The 23,981-nt window shown below is 52.0% G+C and overlaps 1 protein-coding gene across 1 annotated transcript in view; it reads right to left on the reverse strand.

Annotated features, from left to right (window-relative positions):
• The window catches only part of GPR157 (G protein-coupled receptor 157), a gene marked incomplete at both ends in the record, with an annotated part of 39,000 nt that overhangs the window by 2,288 nt on the left and 12,731 nt on the right, over positions 1 to 23,981 (reverse strand). Inside the window, 5 exons of the mRNA XM_080691273.1 lie at positions 523 to 700; positions 8,835 to 8,937; positions 9,026 to 9,181; positions 9,569 to 9,766; positions 15,282 to 15,495. Of these exons, the coding sequence (XP_080547399.1) occupies positions 523 to 700; positions 8,835 to 8,937; positions 9,026 to 9,181; positions 9,569 to 9,766; positions 15,282 to 15,495 (849 nt within the window). The remainder of the gene's footprint in view (positions 1 to 522; positions 701 to 8,834; positions 8,938 to 9,025; positions 9,182 to 9,568; positions 9,767 to 15,281; positions 15,496 to 23,981) is intronic.

Genomic DNA, 23,981 nt, shown 5'->3' on the forward strand with positions numbered 1-23,981 from the left:
AGGAGCGGCCCCGGGCACCTCTGACCGTCCTCGGGAGGTGTATTTAATCAGGACGACAGAAGCCATGCTCAAAAGGAATTTCCTCAGGCACCGCCCAAGAGGGCGACCTCCTCCAAACCTGGCTGGCCTTGACTAGGTTAAAAGGCGGATTGCTGATAAGACAGGGCGGGGCCGGACGGGAACACCCCAGGTCACCTGTGACTATAGGACTGAGGTCGCAGCACTCATCACACAAGTCCCCTCTAAAAGAGAAGGCCCAGGCGGCTTCTCTCTCGCCTCGGGGGCGGCCCGCACTCACCCCTGAATGTGTATTTCTTATTCTCCTGAGTACGTTCCGTCTCTATCTCAGATTGGCGTGTGCTGAGTCTCCTCCCTCTCGGAAGCCAAGGACCCGGTCAGTGAACCCGGGTGGAGGAGTCGGCCATTCCCAGGACTCTTCCCCGGGCCTCGCGGGGCCTGGCTGTTGGGGCTCAGCTGCTTCTGGCTCCCTGGGGAGCCACCCCTTGGCTTGTCCACCCTGACAGGGCTTGGAGGAGGTGCAGCTGCCCGCGGCCGCTGGGGTCACCGCTCGGGACAGGCTCCACCGCCGTCAAGTTGCTTTCCCGTTGGGTCCAGGGAGCTTCCTGGAAAGGCTCGTCAGCACAGAGCGTCAGATGACAGCTCGTCCCAGACACCAGCGGGCCGCGCCGGGCCTTCCGAACTGTGAGACAGGAATTTGGTGATACAGAGGGGGAGATGCCTGCATCTTAAAACACAAGAAGCACCCGGAGCCCTTGGGAGAATGGAAACTCTTGAGCTGTGGGAATGGAAAACTCCTCGGCAAACAGTTTTATCAGGATCCTGGCCCAACCCCAAGCACTGTGCAAGGGGTGTGTGTGTGTGTGTGTGTGTGTGTGTGTGTGTGTGTTTTGCTGGGGCCACACCTAGACAGCACTCTACCATACTTAGCTATGTCTTCTATATCTTCAAACCCTTAAGCACACTTTTTTTTTTTTGGTGGTACTAGGGATGGAACCCTGCTACCTCCGGGCTACACTCCCAGACCCATTTTACATTTTATTTAGAAACAGGGTCTCTTAAACCAGAGAGGCTGGCTTCGAACCTGCGCGATCCTCCTGTCTCCGCCTCCCAAGCGCGGGGGGTTACAAGCGTGCGCCACCACGCCCGGCTTAAGCACACTTCTGAACCAGTGCATGGGTCTTATTGATTGGCCATTGCTCACTTTTTCTCTTTCTTTCTTTCTTTCTTTCTTTCTTTCTTTCTTTCTTTTTCTTTCTTTCTGTGATACTGGAGATTGATCTCAGGGGCATGATACCTCTGAGCTATACCCCCAGCTCTATTTTATTTATTTACTTATTTATTTATTTATTTATGTGGTACTGAGGATGGAACCCAGGGGCATGCTACCTCTGAGCTACAGCCTCAGCCTGATATTTTTTATTCTTTTAATTTTTTAATTTTTAATTATTTTTGTGTGTGGGGGGGTGTTGGGGATGGAACTCAGGGGCATTCTACCTCTGAGCTACACCCCCAGCCCTATTTTTTATTCTTTATTTTGAAACAGGGTCTCACAAAGTTGCAGAGGGCCTCACTAAGTATCTGAGGCTGGCCAGAAACTCCCAAGTACTAGGATTACAAGTGTGTGTCACCAAGCCTGATTCTGTTTTGGAACAGGCCTCACTAAGTTGTGGAGGGCCTTGCTAAATTGCTGAGGCTGGCCATGAACCTGCGATTCTTCTACCTCAGTCTCCCAAGTAACTGGGATTACAAGTGTGCATCACCACGCCTGGCTTAACAACACATTCTGGTATTTAAATATTAGGGATATAGCTGGGCGTGGTGGGCAGGCTTGTAATCTCAGCATTCCAGAGGCTGAGACAGGAGGATCATGGTTCGAGGACAGCCTCAGCTACTTAGTGAGGCCGTTCACAATTCAGTGAACCCTGCTTCAAAATAAAGAATAAAAAATAGGGCTGGGGGGTGTGGCTTGGAGGTAAAATGCCCCTGGGTTCTATCCCCCAGTACTGCAAAAATAAACAAATAAATAAATAAGTAAATAAATAAATAAATAAATATAGGGCTAGGCTAGCTCAGTGGTAGCGTGAATGCTTGGCATGCCCGAAGCTCCAGGTTCAATCCCCAGCAGCAAAATGAGAACAGGAAGAATATCCCAAGGTTGCCCACACCTGCTTTGAGAGCCCGGTAAGGCCCTCACCTAGATGTGGGCAAAGAAGAACTGAGCGCTAGGTATGGGGGACGGAGAGGATAAGGCAGGTTAGAAGAAATAACAGAGATAGACAGCAGCCAGGCATGGTGGCCCACATCTGTAATCCCAGTACTTGGGAGGCTGAGACCATAGGATCACAGCATCGAGACCCGCGTCGGCCACGTAGTGAGACTCTGAGCAACCTAATGAGACTGGGACCCTATGTCAAAATAGGGCTGGGGGTGGCCGGGCGGTGGGCACGCTGGTCATCCCCGCGCTTGGGAGGCGGAGACAGGAGGATCGCACGGGTTCGAAGCCAGCCGCGCTGGCTTAAGAGACCCTGTTTCCAAAAATAAAATAGGTCTGGGAGTGTAGCCCGGAGATAGAAGGGCTTCCAGGAACCCCAGTACCACCAAAAAAAAAAAAAAAAAGGGGGCTGGGGGTGTAGCTCAGAGGTAGAAAGCCCCTGGAGTCGATCCTCAGTACAAAAACAAAAAACGTCAATAACAGACTAATCAAGGTGGTTTTATATCATTTTTTTTTATTTTATTGGTACTGAGAATTGAACCCAGAGGCATTCTACCTCAGAGCTACACCCTCAGCCCTGTTTTGTTTTTATTTTGAAACAGGGTCTCACTAGGTTGAGGAGTCTCACTACTTGCTGAGGCTGGCCTTGAACCTGAGACCCTCTTATCTCAGCCTCCCAAGAACTGGGATTACAGGCTGCACCGCCACACTGGGCTATCAAGGTGGATTTATTTATTTATTTATTTATTTAGGTGGTACTGGGGTTCCTGGAAGCCCTTCTACCTCCGGGCTACACTCTCAGACCTATTTTTATACTTTTATTTGGAAACAGGGTCTCTTAAACCAGCGCGGCTGGCTTCGAACCTGCGCGATCCTCCTGTCTCCGCCTCCCAAGCGCGGGGATTACAAGCGTGCGCCACCGCGCCCGGCTCTATCAAGGTGTTTTTAACTCCACGAAGCCAGGTGTGGTGGTGCCTGCTTGTAATCCCAGTACTTGGGAGGCTGAGACAGAAGGATCACAAATTCTTGGCCAGCCTCAGCAATTTAGTGAGGACATCTGCAACTCAGTGAGACTCTGCTTCCAGATAGAAGGATAAAATAGGTTTGAAGCTATAGCTCAGAGGTAGGATGCCCCTGGGTTCCATCCCCAGTACAGGGGGGGGGGGAGGAGAGAGAGAGGGAGAGAGACAGACAGACAGACAGAGGAAGAAGAAGAAGAAGAAGGAGAAGAAGAAGAGAGAAAGAGAGAAAGAGAGAAAGAGAGAAAGAAAGAGAAAGAAAGAAAGAAAGAAAGAAAGAAAGAAAGAAAGAAAAAAGAAAGAAAGAAAGCCAGCCAGCCATCCCCTGACAGCCAGGGGAGCCTGCAGAGGCAGCTGTAGTGGGTGACTGTGTCCCATGATAAAACTACTCGCGAAGGACCGCCGGGTCAACAGCTTGGCCCTGAGATGCTCTCCTTGCAAGATGAGCCCCAAGTCATGGGTGCTGAGAGCTGGACTTGCTGAAGGCTGAGACAAGAGGACTGCAGGTAAAAGGCCAGCCTCCGTGACTAGTGAGACCCTGTTTCAAAATAAAAGGGCTGGGGATGTAGCTCGGAGTTAGAACATCCCTAGGTTCAATCCCTAGTAACACACACACACACACACACACACACACACACACACACACACACGTGTTCTCTAACCACCCAGCATCCTCTTCTCCCGTGACTGCGTTTGCCAACCAGAGCCGTCTTCCCAGGTCTGAGCAGAGCGGAGGGAGGGCTCTGTGGTCCCCAACGCTCAGGCCAGTCTCGGCCACCTCGTCCCTCCCTCCCCCCAATCAGTGGGGCAATCCGTTTACCAAACAGGCAGAAGAAAAATAATTTATTTATTTAACTAAAAATAGCAAGACTTTGGCTTCCACACAGACAGGGCTCTCGTTACAATTTGCTTGTGCAAAAACTCACGCTGTGTTAGGCCACAACCGTAAGTACGTAAAAACAGTTGTTGTTGTTGTTGTTGTTGTTGTTGTTGTTATTGTTGTTTGGCAGATGAAGAGGTTCTGTTTATACCAGAGCCTGGTCCACATAATAATATTTTTTTAAAAAAAAAGAACAAACAAACCACGTCAGAAGCATGAAGAGGCAGGAGCTGGTGCGTAGACCTGATCCCAAGACCAAGGTTCAGAAAGCGCCAAGGAAGAGTCCCCTGGAGCTGGGCGCACGGTTAGGGCTGTGGTCACACTTGGGCGCCCGAGGGAGGCAGATAAACATTAACAATGCTCACAGAAGAAAGAGCTCCAGCGGGCGCGGGCGGCCCTGCTGGCCCTGCGTAGACCTGAGGATGCCGCCTTCCTCCTGTGGGTTCTGTGGTTCTGAACTCTGCCGGCCCCGCTAGACCGCCTAGTCACCGACACTAAGACGGCCAGAGCCAGGCTACAGCAGGCGGCCGGCCCTCTCCTGCCCACGGGGAGCACACATGGAAATACCCAAGGTGTGCATTCCTGGAGGTTTTGACCAGAGCAGACAGTCCAGTCCGACCAACCAATGGCATCACACGAGTCAAGTCCGGCACCTGCACCACGTGTTTTCTGAGCCCCATTCCTTTTGCAGACTTTTTTTTTTTTTTTTTTTTTTTTTTCGGGTCTGCGGATGGAACCCAGGGACATTCTACCTCCGAGCTACAACCCCAGCCCCATTTTTTAAAAATTATTCTTTATTTTGAAACAGGGTCTCACTGAGTTGCAAAGGGCCTCACTAGGTAGCTTAGGCTGTTGGTGAACCGTGATCCTCCTGTCTCAGCCTCCTGAATGCTGGGATTTCAAGCGTGCGCCGCCACACCCAGCTGCAGGCTTTTTTGGTTTTGGTTTGGTTTTGGTAGTGCTGGGGATTGAGCCTGGGAGCATTCTACCTCTGAGTTACACCCACAGCCCTTTTTTATTTTTTTTATTTTTGTGGGTCTGGGGGTGGAACCTAAGGGTATTTGACCTCTGAGCTACACCCCTGCCCTATTTTTTTATTCTTTTTGATTTGAAACAGGGTCTCACTAAGTTGTGGAAGGCCTCACTAAGTAGCCGAGGCTGTTTACGAACCAGGACCCTCTGGTTTCAACCTCCTGAATGCTGGGATTACAAGCCCGCGCCATCACGCCCGGCTCACAGCCCTTTTTTAAATAATTATTTTATTTTGAAACAAGGTCTTGCTAAGTTGCCAAAGGTCTCACTATATTGCTGAGGCTGCCCTGGAACCTGCGATCCTCCAGCCTCAGCCTCCCAGCGACTAGGAATATAGACCTGGCACCACCAGGCTGAACTCTCCTCAGGCCTGTGCTCAACACAGCCAAGCCTGGCCCAAGTCCGAGGGCGCTGGGGCCCCCTGCTGGGAAGTCGGGTTCTACCATTCCTCTGATTGGGACGGAAGCAAATTTCAGTTCTGTTCTAGAAGCTTAAAGGTTTTCACCAGCTATGTGCTCAGAGATTTACTGGTCTGTCTCCGGGATCCCCCTACAGTACTGGGGCTGGAACCCAGGGGCATTCTACCTCTGAGCTACACCCCAGCCCGATTTTTTACTTATTTCGAAACAGGGTCTCACTGCGTTGTGGAGGGCCTCACTCAGCAGCTGAGGCTGGCTGAGAACCTGCGATCCTCCTGTCTCAGCCTCCCAGGTACTGGGATTACAAGTGCGCGCCACCACGCCCGGCCGGATTCTGTTTTTGAGAATACAACAGGAATCGATAGCATAGCGAATCGAGGGCTTTGGTTTTAATCCAAGAGCTATTGGACTGGGCCCAGAAAGTCATTTTAGTCTCGTAGAGTTGTGGGGGAATCTGCAGAAAGTCGCCCGCTGGGTGAAGTTGTAGGCGCCCTCTCCAGACCTCTAAGGTAACACCTAAACTTTCTGCCTGTTCTTGGCTTCCGTTACTTAATGGAGAAATTGTTTTTCTTTTCTTTTCTTTCTTTCTTTTTTTTTTTTTTTTTGATGGTACTGGGGATGAAACCTAGGTGAATTTTACCTCTGAACTTCATATCCCCAGCCCTATTTTACTCTTTTTTAAAAATCTGAAGCAGGGTCTCACTCAGTTGCTGGGGCTGGTCTTGAACTTGTGATCCCTCCTGTTTCTGCTTCTAAGTGCTAGGAATACAAGTGTGCGCTACTATGCCCAGCTGGAGAAATTATTTTCTAAAATGAGACAGCGACCCATCCCTGTACTCGCAGGACTTGAAGGGCTGAGATAGGAGGGTCACAGGCTTGAGACCAGTTTCTGTCCCTCTGCAACTTAGACCTTGTTTCAAATGAAAATAATAAAATAAGGCTGGAGGTGTAGAATGCCCTGGGATCAATTCCTAGTGAGGACAGGGAGAGACAGGGTGGGGGAGAGAGAGAAATACTTTCAACATGTTGGTGGAAAAGTGATACACAACTGTAATACCAGTACCTGGGAGGCTGAGACAGACGGATCACAGGTTTATAGCCAGCTGCAGCAATTCAGTGAGGCCCTCTGCAAGTTGGTGAGGCCCTGTTTCAAAATAAAGTATAAAAATAGAGCTGGGGGTATAACTTTTTTCTTTTGCGGGTCTGGGGATGGAACCCAGGGGCATTCTACCTCCAAGCTACACCCTCTGCCCTATTTTTTATTCTTTATTTTGAAACAGGGTCTCACTGAGTTGTGGAGGGCCTATGTAGCTGAGGCTATCCTCCCTTCTAGGCCTCGGAATGCTGGGATTACAAGCCTGCGCCACTTTTAAATGTAAATAATCACCCCAGGACCAGGTTGCTACTTATCCCAACTAATCCCCCCAAAGGCTCAATGTGTGTGTGTGTGTGTGTGTGTGTGTGTGTGTGTGTGTATGCACATGTGAGTGCTGGGGATTCCTAGTTACTATAGTAATTAGGTAAGTGCTAAGCACGCACTCCCATGGGCTATGTCTCCAGCCCAGGGACAAATCTTAAAGCCTCCACCTTTAAGAAGGAATCAGCGTTCGGATCAATCGCTAACTCTCTGATCACGGTTCCTACAAAACACTAAGACAAGACGTGAATGAGGCAGACACCCTCCCAACGCCTCTGTTTTTCTGTCAAAAGAAAAAGGAGGTTGGGTGTATGAGGGCACTGGGATAGGGTGAGCTGTCCTCCAGGATCCCCGGGCCTCCGCCTCCTGCCCTTGTACCGAGGAAGGGACCTGCATTTTTTTTTTTGGTGGTACTAGGGGTGGAACCCAGGGGTTTTTCTACCTCCATGTTATACTCAGACCTATTTTATATTTTATTCTTTCTTTCTTTTTCTTTTTTTGGTGGTACTGGGGTTCCTGGAAGCCCTTCTACCTCCAGGCTACACTCCCAGACCTATTTTATATTTTTATTTGGAAACAAGGTCTCTTAAGCCAGAGAGGCTGGCTTCGAACCTGCGCGATCCTCCTGTCTCCGCCTCCCAAGCGCGGGGCTTACAAGTGTGCGCCACCACGCCCGGCTCTATTTTATACTTTATTTGGAAACAGGGTCACTAAGTTGCTGAGAGCCTCACTAACTAGCTGAGGCGGCTTCAAACCTGTGCGATCCTCCTATCTCAGCCTCCCAAGCACTAGGATTGCAAGTGTGCGCACCGCGCCCGGTGGGATCTGCATTTTATGTGACTGACTGCAGAAGCAGGACCCTGGGGTTCTGGCCTGGGCTGAAAGTCAATCACAACCCACGTGGAGGGCTGGCGATCTAGGCTGGGTATCAGGCACACGCTTGTAATCCCAGCCACTTGGGTGAGACAAGAGGATTACAAATTGGAGACCAGCTGGGTAATTTAGGAGACCCTGTTTCAGAGTAACATTATCTTGTGTGTGTGTGTGTGTGTGTGTGTGTGTGTGTGTGTGTGTGTGTGTGTAATGCCCTAGGGATTGAACCCAGGGCATTCTACCTCCAGGCCACACCCCTAGCCCTCCTTTACTTTTTTTTTTTCCAATTTTTTCCCTTTTTTTTTGGTGGTATTGGGGTTCCTGGAAGCCCTTCTACCTCCGGGCTACACTCCCAGACCTATTTTTATATATTTATTTGGAAACAGGGTCTCTTAAGCCAGCAAGGCTGGCTCCGAACCAGCGCGATCTTCCTGTCTCCGCCTCCCAAGCGCGGGGATTACAAGCGTGCCCACCACACCCGGCCTACTTTTTATTTTGAAACAGTTTCTGAGGGTCTTGCTAAATTTTTGAGGCTGGCCGGGAACCTGTGAGCCTCCTGTCTCAGCCTCCCAAGTACTGGGATTACAGGTGTGCACCACCACGCCTGGCTTCAGAGTAAAAATTTTAAAAGGGCTGGGAATGTAGCTCGGTGGTGGAGTACTTGTCTAGCATGTGTAAGGCCCTGAATTCAATCCCTAACACACACACACACACACACACACACACACACGTGGGGGAGGGAATCCAGGAGGCCCAGGATGCTGTCCCTGAGTGGCTGGGCTGTGCTCATTGCTGGCCGTCACAGATGGCCTCGGGAGCCTGGGCCTGGTTAAAGGGGGTGGCGCCTCTGCAGACCAGCAAGCTAGCTGGACTCTCCTCACGCTCTGTGATGCGGGTGGGGGTCACATCTCCGAGACCCCCTGACACTCCATTTAGTCACTGGCAGATGGGGGTCCCTCACATTGTAAACATGCCCGGGCGGGAGGCAGGGTCCTGCGTTGCTGGCTTCTCGCCGTCCTCACACGGTTGAGCCAGGGCACCGGCGTGGACGGGCCACCTGAGGTCTAGAGGTAGAAGAGGCTGCGTCGCGTGGGCGCCCAGGAGGGCGAGCGCTCAGGCGCTGGGCTGTTTCCCTGGGGTCTGTCCGGGTACCCGAGGGTCTCCTGTCTTGCAGGGTGCCGGGGGGCTCTGGGTGGGGGGCTGTGGGCGGCGGCAGCAGCACAGGGCGAGGAGCCGGGAGCGGACCGCGGGCGTGCAGAGGACAAACATGATACAGTTAGCCCCGCCCTGGAAGGTGTTGCCGATGCCCTGCGAGGAAACAAGGGGTGAGGTGTGAGCCGGGCAGTGTGTGTGTGTGTGTGTGTGTGTGTGTGTGTGTGTGTGGACTGCTGTGGACCCCAGAACCCCACCCCACCCCGCGGCCAGCCCAGGGTGAGCTCAGCCGCTTGGCCTCAGCAGAATCCTGGCAAGTCCGAGCTGGCCGGCCTGTGTCCGGGCCTCCTGGGTTGGAAAGGACTCAGGATCAGTCAGCGCTGCTAGGGCTGCTGCAGGCTGCTGGGCAGCAGGCGCCCCAGCCACACTGATCCCCCTCCTCGCTCCTCTAGGGAGGGAGGCAGAGGGGCCTCGCGGCACCGTCTGGGCTGAAGCTTTGGGGGTGTCCCCACTCTGCCGGCGGGGACGGGGGGGCCGACCTACATGCAGCACGACCAGCGCGGGCGCCCGCACGGCTGGGGAGCCGCAGAGGGTCAGGACGAAGCGCACGGTGCTCCACACGCGCAGGCAGATGAAGATGAGCGGGATGAGGACCAGCTTGGTGTCGGCCACCGAGGCGTAGCGGCGCTGCAGCTGGTGCGCCTCGCAGAGGATGGGCCGGTACTCGGAGAGCGCCTGGTGCTGCGGGCGACAGCAGGGCCGGCCTGAGCCCCGGAGCCCCACCCCCGCCCAGCTCGGTGCTGGAGCCTGGATTCGCACAGTGCCCTACCTACCGCTGCGAACCCGCCGCCTACACCCATCTCCGGGGGGTGCCCTGATCTCCACCCCAAGCTCTCTGCACGATCGACCCTCTACACCCCAAGCCCTCTGCACCCCAAGCCCTCTGCACCCCAAGCCCTCTGTACCCCAAGCCCTCTGCACGATCCCCATCTCGCCACTGGACACTGCATCCTTCGGGTTCCCCGGCCTCGCGCCTGGCCGTCATCGTGACCTCTCCTTTTCTCATGAGTCATATTTGGCCTATGAAGATGCGAGTCCTGCAGGCCCTGCCTTCAAGTCAGACCCAGAATCTGGGCCTCGGTCCCCGCCACAGCGCACCTGGTCCGGCCGGAGGTCCCTGCTGCCCCCCGGCCCCTGTCACCTGCGCCCCTCCCCACCGCCCTCTGATCTCGGCACCCGAGGAGCTGGTGGCCAGTGAGTCCCCCAGGCTATTGGTGGTCAGCGCTGACCTCACCCCACCTCCCTGCCCTCCTTCAGTCGCCCCCGGCTCAGTCCTCTGCACCCCCACACCGGGGCACCCCGCACCCCCAGGGCCGGGCTGGCTGCTCCTCACGCCTGGACTGCCCAGGCGTCGCTTCTGCAGCCCTCCCCCTCTTGCAGGCTCGGAGGCTGAGGGCACAGCCTCCCCACGGGCCTGGGATTTGTTTTCTCAATTATCACTGCCCTGCCCCCTCCAAGATGCAAGTTCCCGCCCCCCCAGGCCCGCTGTGCCAGCCCCCGCCCCGCCCCGCCCCACAGGCAGGGCAGAAAGAGGAGGAGAGCTGGAGCCAGGGAGGAGGAGCTCAGTTCCAGATCAAAACCAAACCTGCAGGGCGTGGTGGCGCACGCTTGTAATCCCAGTACTTGGGAGGCTGAGACTGGAGGATCCGGATTCGCAGACAGCCTCAGCCTCAGCTACTTAGTGAGGCCCTCTGCAACTCAGTGAGACCCTGTTTCCAAATAAAAAATAAAAAATAGGGCTGGGGCATAGCCCAGAGGTAGAATGCCCCTGGGTTCCAACCCCAGTACCGCACAAACAAACAAACAACAACAACAAAAACCCCAAACCTGCAGAAACAGGTGAACGGATGAGAACAAGGATGTGTGCTGGGCCTGGTCCTGTGCCTGCGCCACCTGAGGCCGCCCCTGGCCGAGGCAGCAGACACAGGCGGGCACCCAGGCTTCCGCAGCTCACCTGCTCGGCCAGCCTGCCCACCCCTGCCCTGGGGCCCACCGCACCCCTGGGGAGTGGCCTGGCGCTGCTGCCGGCTGGCTCCTCTTCAGATCAAGTTGCTACGCTAATTTCTTTTTAGCTCTCTCCAGCTGCAGGCAGGGGACGGCCTGCACCTTCCCACCTCTCCACCACTTCAGTTCTTTCTTTTTGCTTTCTGAAAAGGCTTGCCAAGTTGTAAGAGAGTGCCTATTGTCACCCGCAGGGTCCCCAGGCGTCAGGCCAGCCCCACAAAAAAGCGGAGAGCAGTTTGAGTAAAAGAAGACACATCGAGGGGTACGGGGCAGGGGTCAGGTGCCCAAGGTCACAGGTAGCAGCAAGGAGCGCCCTACGTGGCACACATCTTTAGCCACAGGGTTTGGGAGGCTGAGACAAGAAGACCACAGGTGCGAGGATAGCCTCAGCAATTTGGCAGACCCTGTTTCAAAATTTTAAAAAAGCCAGGCATACATCTGTGATACCAGAATTTGGGAGGCCCACACAGGAGGATGGGGGTTAAAGGACAGCCTCAGCAATTAGTGAGGCCCTCTGCAATTTAGTGAGACCCTGTTTCCAAATAAAATAGAAAGTAGATCTGGAAGTATAGCCTAGAGGTAGAAAGTCCCGGGGTTCCACCCCCCAATACCAAAAAAAAAAAAAAAAAAAAAAAAAAACCATGAGCCGGGCGTGGTGGCGCACGCTTGTAATCCCCGCGCTTGGGAGGTGGAGACAGGAGGATCGCGCAGGTTTGAAGTCAGCTGCGCTGGGTTAAGAGACCCTGTTTCCAAATATAAAAAAGTATAAAATAGGTCTGGGAGTGTAGCCCGGAGGTAGAAGGGCTTCCAGGAACCCCAGCACCACACACAAAAAAAAACCCAAAAACAACAAAACAAAACAAGAAAAAAAAAAGAGAGAGAGAGAGAGAGGGAGGATGGGGGCATTGTCCCATCCCTGAGTTCAATCCCCAGTGGCAGAAGGCACTGCGGCTAGGTCGACAGCCTGGGCACGTGCCCCGGTGACCAGGCGCTTAAGCTCCTCAGCAAGCACGAGCTCCGGATCCATCCCCAGCGCTGCAGAACAGCACAAGACACCCAGCACGCCCTACAAGACAGGACGCCTACGTTTCAGCCTTGAAAACTCAGAGGGCATGAAGGACCGGAATCTCGACAGCTCCCTGCAGTGGGACAGGACGTCTGGATGGGGCACATTTCCTCAAAGCCTATCTGGATGTTCCAGCCGCTTGCCAGGTTTCGTCTTCTGCCGCGATGACTGCCGCTCCCGCCTCTCTGGAGGAGGGCGCCTTCTCATGATAAACTCCAGCCTCTCTGGCGGCCCGGCCCGCTGATTTATGAACTGGAAAGCCTGCCATTCATGAGACGGTTCTGCTCTCCGCATGATCTGTCTCTCTGCTAGTGCAAGCCCACAGCCCTTGCTCTCCAGGGGGCAGCCCCACCCAGCTCCTCCTTGGATTCGTCCTCAACTTTGATCAGGTTTTCTAAGTCAAAGCCGGGCGTGGATGTGCACACTTGTAATCCCAGTACTTGGGAAGCCGAGACGGGAGGATCGCAGGTTCCCGGCCAGCCTCAGCTACTTAGTGAGGCCCTCCCCAACTTAGAGCTTGTTTCAAACTCAAGGATGAAAAATAGGGCTGGGGGTGTGTGTGGAGGTAGAATGCCCTCCCAATTGATATTGGGTATTGAATTCAATACCCAGTACCGCAGAAAAAAACAAAATATTGCTGGAGATGTAGCTCAGAGGTAGGAATGAATGTCCCCTGGGTTGAATCCCCAGTGCCACCAAGGAAAAAAAAAAGAAAAAGTATTTCTAAGCCAGGAAACTACCACTGGCTGTCCACACGGGGGCAGTGGAGGGCCGCGGCTGGGGGCAGCAGGCGCCAGGCTCCGTTTGCTCAAAGCAGGTCCCTCTCCTAGGGAAGGAGGAATAACAGGCCTGGCTTCTAACAGACCGGCCAACCCACCAGCCTGTAATACCGCAAGTGTCATGCGGAGAGGGGGAGGCACCAGGAACAGGAGCAATGGGGGTTGGGGGGGCTCAGACTCTTCCCCCTTGCCTGCAAATGTCTGCTGGCATCTCTGTCTCCTTTGCTGGGGGTCTGGAACGACAGGTCTGATGGATAAACACCTTGTTTGAGTGAGTCGGAGCTCCCCCCAACTCCCAGCAACAGCCCCCTCCCCCACTTTTGGCGGTACTCGAGATGGACCCCCAGGGGCATTTGACCTCCAAGCTACACCCCTGGCCCTACTTTTTATTCTTTATTTTGAAACAGGGTCTCACTGAGTTGCAAAGGGCCTCACTAAGTAGCTGAGGCTGTCCGCGAACCATGATCCTCCTGTGTCAGCCTCCTGAATGCTGGGATGACAAGCGTGCGCCACCATCCCTGGCTAAGGGCCACTTTCTTATTGAGGTCAAGACCTCAGGTGGCCAATCCAGAGATAATGATGGATGGACCAGACCAGGCCTGATTGAGACCACCTGCTCTGGCAGCTGTGAAAAGCCTCCAGCTGCTGGGCACGGTAGCACAGGCCTGTAATCCTGAGACAGGAGGTCCACAGGTTCAGGACAGCCTTAGCAATGTAGCGAGACTCACAGTAACCTAGTGAGACTCTGTATCAAACAAAACAAAACAAAAAGAATAAAAAAAGGGCGGAGTGTAGCTTGGAGGTAGAATGGCCCTGGGTTTGTAGACAGGCACAGTACAGGCTGGGATTACAAGCGTGGGCCACCACGCCTGACTGAGACCCTGTTTCAAAATAAAAATAAAATAGGGCTGGGGGTGTAGCTCAGAGGTAGAGTGCCCCTGGGTTTAACCCCCAGTACCACAAAATAATAATATAAAACAGAACAAAACAAAGCCGGGTATGGTGGCACACGCTTGTAATCCTAGTACTTGGGAGGCTGAGACAGGAGGATCGTGGACTTGGGGACAGCCTCAGAGCTAGTGAGACTCATCACCTAGAGAGATACTGTTTCAAAATAAAGATAAAAAATAGAGCTGTGGGTGTAGCTTGGAGGTATAATGCCCCCACGTTCAATCCCCAGTATAAGAAATAAAATAAAATAAAATAAGGCTGGGATGGAGCTTGAAAGTGGAATACCCCTGGGTTCAATCCCCAGTACCACAGACAAACCAAATAAAAAAAACTAAAAATACCTTCAAAGTCATTGTCAGCCCCTGGAAGACAAGGGCGTGGGGAGACAAGGCTGTATGGCCTCCGTCCCTGATTAACTCCTCCCACCTTGGGGTATGGGGATGGAACCCAGGGCATTCTACCTCTGACTACACCGCCAGCCCTATTTTTTGTTATTTATTTATTTAATTTATTTATTTTTTCGCACTACTAGGGGTGGAACCCAGGGGCATTCTACCTCTGAGCTACACCGCCAGCCCTATTTTTTGTTATTTATTTATTTAATTTATTTATTTTTTCGCACTACTAGGGGTGGAACCCAGGGGCATTCTACCTCTGAGCTACACCGCCAGCCCTATTTTTTGTTATTTATTTATTTAATTTATTTATTTTTTCGCACTACTAGGGGTGGAACCCAGGGGCATTCTACCTCTGAGCTACACCGCCAGCCCTATTTTTTGTTATTTATTTATTTAATTTATTTATTTTTTCGCACTACTAGGGGTGGAACCCAGGGGCATTCTATCTCTGAGCTACACCCCCCAGCCCTATTTTTAGTCTTTATTTATTTATTTATTTATTTATTTATTTATTTTGGTGGCACTGGGGTTCCTGGAAGCCCTTCTACCTCCAGGCTACACTCCCAGACCTATTTTATATATTTTATATGTTTTTTGAAACAGGGTCTCCTAAGCCAGCTTGCGCGGCTGGCTTTGAACCTGTGCGATCCTCCTGTCTCCACCTCCCAAGCTCAGGAATTATAAGCGTGTGCCACCACGCCCGACTTTTAGTCTTTATTTTGAATAGGGTCTCACTGAGTTGCAAAGAGCCTCACTAAGTATCTGAGGCTGTCCTCGAACCGAACCGTGATCCTCCTGTCTTGGCCTCCCAAACGCTGGGATAAGTGTGCGCCACCACGCCCGGTCTCTTGTGTTTTTTACCATTACTTTGTTTGGTTTTTGAGGGCGGGTGGCCGGGCCTGGTTTATTGGGTTCCCAGGGTGAAGCCCTGGCTCAGGGCTCTGTCAGCAGCTGCTGGCCTGTCCCCAGGGTCCCAGGGTCCCCAGGGCGTCACCTACCGCTCTGCTGATGTGCCGCCTGACCAGGAGGTAGAGCAGGGGCAGCAGGACGTAGGCCAGCAGCTCCCACAGCTTCCCGGTCAGCAGCATCCACAGCACGCGGTCCTCGGCCTGCAGGTCGACCCAGCACCAGCCCACCGACACGTCCGATGCGTCGTAGCCAATCTTCTTCAGAGCGACAGCTGCCACCGTGATGGCCAGCGGGACGCCCCAGCTGAGAAGGAAGGAGGCAGGGAGACTCCAGGTGAGGCCGGGCTCCCAGCATGCCCAGCTCAAAGGTAGAATGCCCCTGGTTCAATTCCCCAGTATCAGCAGGCTCCAATCCCGTCCTCGGAGGCCCCAGCACCGGCCTTGCCTCACGGCAGGCTCCGATCCCGGCCTCGCTGGCCCCGGCACCGGCCTAACCCCTCGGCAGGCTCCGATCCCGGCCTCGGAGGCCCCAGCACTGGCCTTGCCTCACGGCAGACTCCGATCCCGGCCTCGCTGGCCCCAGCACTGGCCTAACCCCGGAAAGAAAGAAAAATAAATAAATAAATAAATGATTGCCATGTGTGGCGACCCACACCTATAATCCCAGTACCTGAGAGGCTGAGAGAGGATCACAATTTTGAGAACAGCCTCAGCAAATTGTGAGACTTTCATTGACCTAATAAGACCCTGTCTCAAAAAAGCCAGGTGTGGTGGCGCATGCTTGTAATCCCAGTACTTGGGAGGCTGAGACAGGAGGATCACGGGTTCACAGCCAACCTCAGCTACTTAGTGAGGCCCTCCCCAACTTAGTGAGACCCTGTGTCAAAAACAAAGAATAAAAAATATGGCTGGGAATGTAGCTCAGAGGTAGAATGCTCCTGCGTTCGATCTCAAGTATTGCAAATAATAATAATAATAATAAAATAAAATAGGGCCGAGGAGTGTAGCTTGGAGGTAAAATGCCCCTGGATTCAATCCCTAGTACCACACACAAAAAAAGAATAAGAAATAGAAAGGGCTAGAGGTGTAGCTCAGTAGTGGAATGCCCCTAGGCTAATCCCCAGTACATTATTTTTTTGTGTGGTACTGGGGGTTGAACCAAGGAGTATTCTAGAGATACAGTCTCAGTCCTATTTTTTAGTTTTATTTTTGAAACAGGATCTCACGAAGTTTATGAGAGTCTCACTACTTGCTGAGGCTGTCCTTGAAACTGCAATCCTCCTGTCTCAGCTTCCCAAGTATTGAGATTACAAGCGTGGGCCACCATGTCTAGTGATCCACAGTACCGTGCACGCTTGTAATCCGAGTATTTGGGAGGCTGAGACAGGAGGATTGCAGGTTCAAGTTGCTACTTAGTGAGGTCCTTTGCAGCTCAGTGAGACCTTCAAATAAAGAATAAAATGCTTCAAAATGCTTCAAATAGGTTAGATCGGTGCCGGGGCCAGCAGCCGGCATCGGAACCTTCTGTGAGGCAAGGCCGCTACTGAGGCCTCCGAGGTCAGGATCGGAGCCTGCTGAGGGGTTAGGCCGGTGCCGGGGCCAGTGAGGCCGGGACCGGAGCCTGCCAAGGGGTTAGGCCAGTGCTGGGGCCAGCGAGGCTGGGATCGGAGCCTGCCATGAGGCAAGGCCGGAGATGGGGCCTCCGAGGCCATGATCGCAGCCTGCCGAGGGGTTAGGCAGGTGCCGGGGCCAGCGGCCGACATCAGAGCCTGCCATGAGGCAAGGCCGCTACTGAGGCCTCCGAGGCCGGGATCAGAGCCTGCCTGGAGGCTAGGCCGGTGCTGGGGCCTCTGAGGCCGGGATCGGAGCCAGCTGAGGGGTTAGGCCGGTGTCGGGGCCAGCGAGACCAGAATCGGGGCCTCCCATGAGGCAAGACCGCTGCTTGAGCCAGCGAGGTCTGGATCAGTCCACCAGCTAGCCAGGCCACTACTGGGGCCGTCAAGAGTGGGATCGGTACTTGCAACGCAGCATGCACAGAGAAATATCGCAGAAAATAAAAACCAGATGCTTCCCCTAATCAGCAATAACTAGGAGGAAAGGGGCAACAGGAAGAGGTCGAGCTGTAGAAAGGGCCCTATAGTGAAGCAACTAAGGTGACCAACCAGAGGGTATGGAATAGGGGAGGATGGAGCCTCTTTAAAACACAGGAGGTACATAAACAAATGTATCAAAGTTAAATCACCAAACAAGCATGGGATGGAGGGAGGGGGAGGGAATGGGATGGGGGCTGGATGAGGGCTGATTGGATGATGTGTGCTTGTATATCCTCTCAAGTCTTGTATTCCAATGTGATGTATGATTACAATGCACCAATTAAAAAATGCTTCAAATAAAATACTTCAAAATAAAGAATAAAAAATAGGGCTGGAGTGTAGCTTGGAGGTAGAATGCCCCTGGGTTCCATCCCCAGTATCACAAAGGAAAAAAAAAAAAAAAGCCTGTTGTTACGAGTCTGCCTTGGTATCCCAAGAGTCTGACCTGTGGTAGAGACACTAGCACTGCCTGTGGTTTCTGTCCCCAGGAAGAGGACACAGGACCCACGTGTTAGGTCAGTGGCCTGGAGAACAAACAGCACGCAGCCAGGGCGGCACTGTCAGGACCATGTTTAATTCAGGAGTTGGTTATTTTTTAATTTTTTTGGTGCTGGGGGTTAAACCAGAGGGCATTCGACCTCTGCACTACACCCCTAGCCCTGTTTTATTTTTCTTTAGAAACAGGGTCTTGCTGAGTTGCTGAGGCTGGTCGTGAACCTGCGATCCTCCTGTCTCAGCCTCCCAAGTAGTGGGTGGGATCACAGCATACACCACTGTGTCTGCAGGAACTGGCTCGATTTTGAGAGCCGGGTGTCCGGCACATGGGCTCGGTGGCCGACGATGAAGTTGGCGGTTCAGGGGAGTGTGCTGTGGACACTACGCTGGGAGAGGCGCTGCGCCTGGGTAAGGGTTTTCCTGCGCGCTGCGGGGCTGGCAGAGGGCGCAGGGTGAGGAGGGGCAGGAGCAAGTCGGCTCCCTGGCCTGGGAAGGCCTGGGCACAGGATGCTTTCAGAAACAGGTGCCCCTGGGAGCCGTACCCTCTGCCTCCTCCGGCCTCTGCAGGGAGGGCAGGAGCCACTGCCCAGGGCAGCATGACTGCTGCCCAGCGGGAGGCAGCGGCATGCGCCCCACTAGTTACAGAGGCACAGAATAGCAAAAGACCACGAAGCTGGGCCTGGCTTCAAAAACAAAGCCAAGCCGGGCGTGGTGGCGCACACTTGTAATCCCAGCATTTGGGAGGCTGAGACAGGAGGATCGTGGTTCCAGGACAGCCTATTTAGTGAGGCCCTTTGCAACTCAGTGAGACTCTGTTTCAAAATAAAGAATAAAAAATAGGGCTGGGGTGTATTTTGGAGGTAGAATGCCCCTGGGTTCCATCCCCAGTAACGAAAAAAAAAATGTATATAGGCCTGGTGTGCACACATATAATCCCAGTACTTGGGAGGCTGAGACAGGAGGATCACTGGTTCACGGCCAGCCTCAGCAACTTAGCAAGACCCTGTTTCAAAATATCAAAAGAAGAATAAAATGGGCTTGGGGGTATAGCTCAGAGGTAGAATGCCCCTGGGTCCCATCCCTAGTACCATACATAGAAAAAATATAATGATAAATACAATAAAAAATAAAAAGGAGCCAGGCGTGGTGGAGCCAGCATTCGGGAGGCGGAGACAGGAGGATTGAAGGTTCACAGCTCAGAGGTAGAATGCCCCTGGGCTCCATCCTCAGTACCGCAAAAACAAAACAAAAAACCAACTCCTGACATCCCAGGATTTGAGGATAACACAGTGGTAGCTCTGAGCTCCCGAAGGCCAAGGGCCAAGTGTGCGCATGCTGGGCTCTCTCCAGAGCCGGCAACAGTGCAGGGCACGGGGGCCAAAGAAGGACCCGAGGATGGATGGATGGATGGATGGATGGATGGATGGATGGATGGATAGATGGGTGGACGGACAGACGAATGGGTGACCCTGAGCCAGGTGAGCCCAGCCCTCTCAAGTCACTCTTCCTATATGCTGCGCAAGGACATACTACAGAGGGGACAGAGGGCTGTGTGTGTGTGTGTGTGTGTGTGTGTGTGTGTGTGTCGGGGGGCACTAGGGGTCAAGTCCAGGAGCGCTCTACCACTGGGCTGCAGCCCCAGACCTTTTGATTTTGAGACAGGGTCTCACGAAGTTGCCCAGGCTGGCTTCTCACTTGCGATCTTCTTTTGTGTGTGTGGTACTGGGGATTAAACCCAGGGGCATTAAACCCCATCCATATTTATTTACATATTTATTTATTTATTTATTTATTTGCTTATTTATTTTGTGGTGCTGGGGGTTGAACCCAGAGGCATTCTCCCTTCGAGCTACACCCGCGGCCCGATTTTATTTCTTATTTGGCGACAGGGTCTCGCTAAGTCGATTAGAGTCGCACACCTTGCTGAGGCTGTCCTGGAACCTGCAGTCTCCCTGTCTCCGCCTCCCAGTACTGAGATTACAGGCGTGCGCCACCACATCTGGCTTTATTTTATTTTATTTTTATGACTTATTTTGAAACAGGGTCTCACTGAGTTGCAAAGGGCCTCACTGAGTAGCTGAGGCTGTCCACGAACCCCGATCCTCCTGTCTCAGCCTCCCAAGCGTGGGGATTACAAGTATGTGCCATCACGCCCAGCCTTATTTTATTTTATTTTTTTAAAATAAAGCCCTGCTAAGGTGCTGAGAATCTTGCTGAGCTGACAAGGCTGGCTTTGAATCTGTGATCTTCCTGTGTCAGCCTTCCAAGTACTGGGATTACAGGTGCAATTGGTAAAGCCATGCCTGGTTAGTAAAAGACTTCTAAAGTGCTAAAACCCCAGCCTGAAGGTCAGAATGTGTGTTTCTCACCACTCTGTGGCTTACAGGACTCCTCTGGGCTTCTGTGTGCAGGGACAGTGTCCTGAGAGAGGCTGAACTGCTCAGGCAAGGGGCAGATTCCCACTGCGCCAGGCAGGAGGCGGAGGCTGGCTCCCAGCTCCTGGGCAGTGGGCAGGGTAAGCATCCTTTCGGATCCTTCTGCCTCCTGACAGCTTTACAGGAAACCTGAGGACCACACAACGACAGACCCCACTCTGGAACTGTAGATTTGTAATTCTAGAGCTGCACAGTGATATCTTTCCTCTGTATTACTGTTGAGTCCCAGAGCTCAGATTGTGCTGGGAAAAAGCTAGAGAGAAGACCATGTACAGAAAAGATTTCAAAAGAAATCTAACAAGGAAAGAATGCCGGGCGTGGTAGTAATCTTAGTACCTGAGAGGCTGAGAGAGGAGGACCACAAGTTTGAGGCCAGCCGTGGAAACTCACCAAGACCCTGAGTAATTTAGCAAGTCCCTGTTTCAAAATATAAAACAGAGCTGGAGGTAGAGTTCAGAGGAAGAACACCCCAGGATTCAGTCCCTGGTAACAGCCAGGCGTGGTGGCACGCACTTGTAATCCCTGTACTTGGGAGGCTGAGACAGGAGGATCGCAGGTTCACGGCCAGCCTCAGCAACTTGTGAGGCCTGCTGCAACTTAATGAGACCCTGCTTCAAAATAATGAAGGGCTTGGGGTGTAGCTTGGAGGTAGAATGCCCCTGGGTTCAATCTCCAGTAACACACACACACACACACACACACGCACACACACACACCCAGTAACAAACAAAACAAGGGTGTGAGGAATTTGATCTACAGGGAGTGGTTGGATGAACCTGAGCCTGGACTGTAGCAGCCGCTGCTGGGCCGGAGCCTGCTAGGCAGGAACTCAGGGGCCGGGCCGGGGCCGGAGGAGGAGGACGGTCTGGTACCCACCGAGCAGGCGGGACCAGAGCCGCTGATTCAGTGGCGTTCTCACGGTGTTTCACAACCAACTCAGAAACATGCAGATGTCTGTCTGCTGTGCGCGGCCATATACACATGCGTACGGAGAGTTCTCATAAATGTCACCGAGTCAAGGACGTGAAGCTAGCTACAAATGATAATAAAGTAGCTGGGCGTGGTGACCCAGGCTCATATCCCCAGTCCTTGGGAGGCTGAGACAGGAGGATCGCTGGTTCACGGACAGCCCCAGCTACTTAATGAGGCTCTTAATAACCTAGCGAGACCGTGTTTCCAAATAAAAATAAAATAGGGCTAGGGGCGTAGCCTGGAGATAGAATGCCCCAGGGTTCTACCTCCAGTACCATAATAATAATAGTAATAATAATAATAATGATTAACTGCTCCTCCCCGGCACCCCCTTACGGCCAATTGATCCACACGGAATGTATTTGCCCACTTTTGCCGAACCCTGGTGTCCATCGCCAGCCCGGGGGCGCCGAGGTCAGCAAACGCAGCAACCCCGCCCCACGCAGCTGGCTTAGGCTTCCGTTCGCCTCCGCGGGGAACCTGAAAGTGAAATATTCAAAGTACACAGAACGGGATGTGCCGGGAGCTCAGTCGTGCACTACATATCGGGCACTACATCCCCCGCTGGCATCTCCATGCCCCTCCACGTCTCCCCCTTAAATACTCGGCTCCCGCCTGCCCCCAAATGGCCACATCTGCTTAAATTCAGAGCTAATGCTTTTAAATTTAATCTGCACTATTAACCTTATCTCCACCAATCTTTTTTTTTTTTCTTTTTTGTTTGTAGTACTAGAGATTGAACCCAGGGAAATTCTACCTCTGAGCTACACTCCCAGCCCTATTTTATTTTTATTTATTTATTTATTATTTACTTTGTGGCACTGGGGATAGAAGCCGGAGGCATTCTACCTCTGGGGTGCCCTGTTTTATTTTTTGGTTGGAAACAGGGTCTCACTAGGTTGATGACAGTCTCACTACCTGCGGAGGCTGTTCTGGATCCTGTGATCCTCCTGTCTCAGCCTCCCCAGTACTGGGTTTACAGGCCTGCACCACTACACCCAGCTCCATCGATTTTCTTAAGTCTAAATTGGGAGTTCAGCAAAATGTGGCACTCGGGTTACATCTGGCCAGTGTCTGGTTTTTTCTTTTTCTTTCTTTCTTTCTTTTTTCTTTTTTTCTTTTTTTCTTTCTTTCTTTCTTTCTTTCTTTCTTTCTTTCTTTCTTTCTTTTTTTTTTTTTTGTGGTACTGGGGATGGAATCCAGGGCCATTCCACCTCTGAGCTACACCCCCAGCCCTATTTTTTTTTTTTATTCTTTACTTTGAAATAGGGTCTCAGTGAGTTGTAAAGGGCTTCACTAAGTAGGTGAGGCTGTCCACAAACCTCGATCCTCCTGTTTCAGCCCCCTGAACGCTGGGATTACAAGCGCCACCACACCCGACTCAGTGTCTGTGTTTTTAAATAAAGTTTTATTGCAACACAGCCACGCCCTCATTCATTCACCTATCACCCAAGGCTTGTTTTCCTGCAGGGGTGGGCGGTTTCAGCTGAGATTACAAAGCTGGAAACACTGAAAATACTTTCAGGTCCTTCCCGGGGCGAGCTTGCTGACTTCCGCCTCACACAGGCATCACAGACAGCGTTCGCACTGCCGGCTGTCGGTTTCCAGGGCGGAAGGACCGACCTTAGCCCATATCAAGCCATCCATATCTGCAGCTGGGGACAAACACAGAAGCATACCATTATACGGGTCGGTGTGTCTTTTCTTTTCTTTTCTTTTTTGGTTGTGCTGGGGGTGGAACCCTGGGGCTTTTTTTTTTTTTTTTTAACCTCTGGGCTACACTCCCAGACCTATTTTATACTTTATTTGGAAACAGGGTCTCACTAAGTTGCTGAGAGCCTCACTCAGTAGCTGAGGCTGGCTTCGAACCTGCGCCATCCTCCTGTCTCAGCCTCCCAAGCGCGGGGATTACAAGCGTGCACCACCACGCCCAACATATATAGGTCAGTATTTCTACTACACATGCGCGATAGGTGTATATAATCTCACACACATAGATAGTAGTAAAAGGATTAGGAGCCACTGCATGGTGGCATTCTAATACTTGAGAGGCTGAGTCAGGAGGGTCCCAGGTTTGAGGCCAGCCTCAGCAACTTAGTTAGACTCGATTTCAAAAAATAAAATAAAATAGGGTTAGGGTATAGCTTGGATGTAGAACATCTCTGGTTTAATCCCCAGCACCAAAAAAAGGGAATTAGAGCCAGGCATGGTGGTGCACGCTTGTAATCCCAGCATTTGGGAGGCTGAGACCGGAGGATCGCGGTTTGTGGACAGCCTCAGCTACTTAGTGAGGCCCTCTGCAACTCAGTGAGACCCTGTTTCAGAAGATGAATAAAAAATAGGGCTGGAGGTGTACTTTGGAGGTAGAATGCCACTTACTGGTTCAATCCCCAGTTCCGCAAAAAATAAAGTATATATATATATATATATATACTTTATAAAGTATATATATAAAGTATAAATATATATTTATATATAAATATATTATATAAAATTTATATATTATATATTTTATATATTTATATTATATAAATATATATTTATATATTTTATATATTTATAATATATTTTATATATTTATATATTTTATATATTTATATATTTTATATATTTATATTATATAAATATATATATATATAAAGTATATATATATATATCCCCTCGCAGAGGACCTGCTAACAGAGAGGGGTTTTTATGGTTGGAGAAGGAAAGGGACCCTGCTTAACCCTAAAGCCCTCCCCCCAGAGAGGATGTGCAGGGGATGCTGGGAGGGAAGCTGGGGAGGGCTGACGTAA

The sequence above is a fragment of the Muscardinus avellanarius genome, assembly GCF_963383645.1.
Source record: "Muscardinus avellanarius genome assembly, chromosome: 3".
Lineage (NCBI taxonomy): Eukaryota > Metazoa > Chordata > Mammalia > Rodentia > Gliridae > Muscardinus > Muscardinus avellanarius.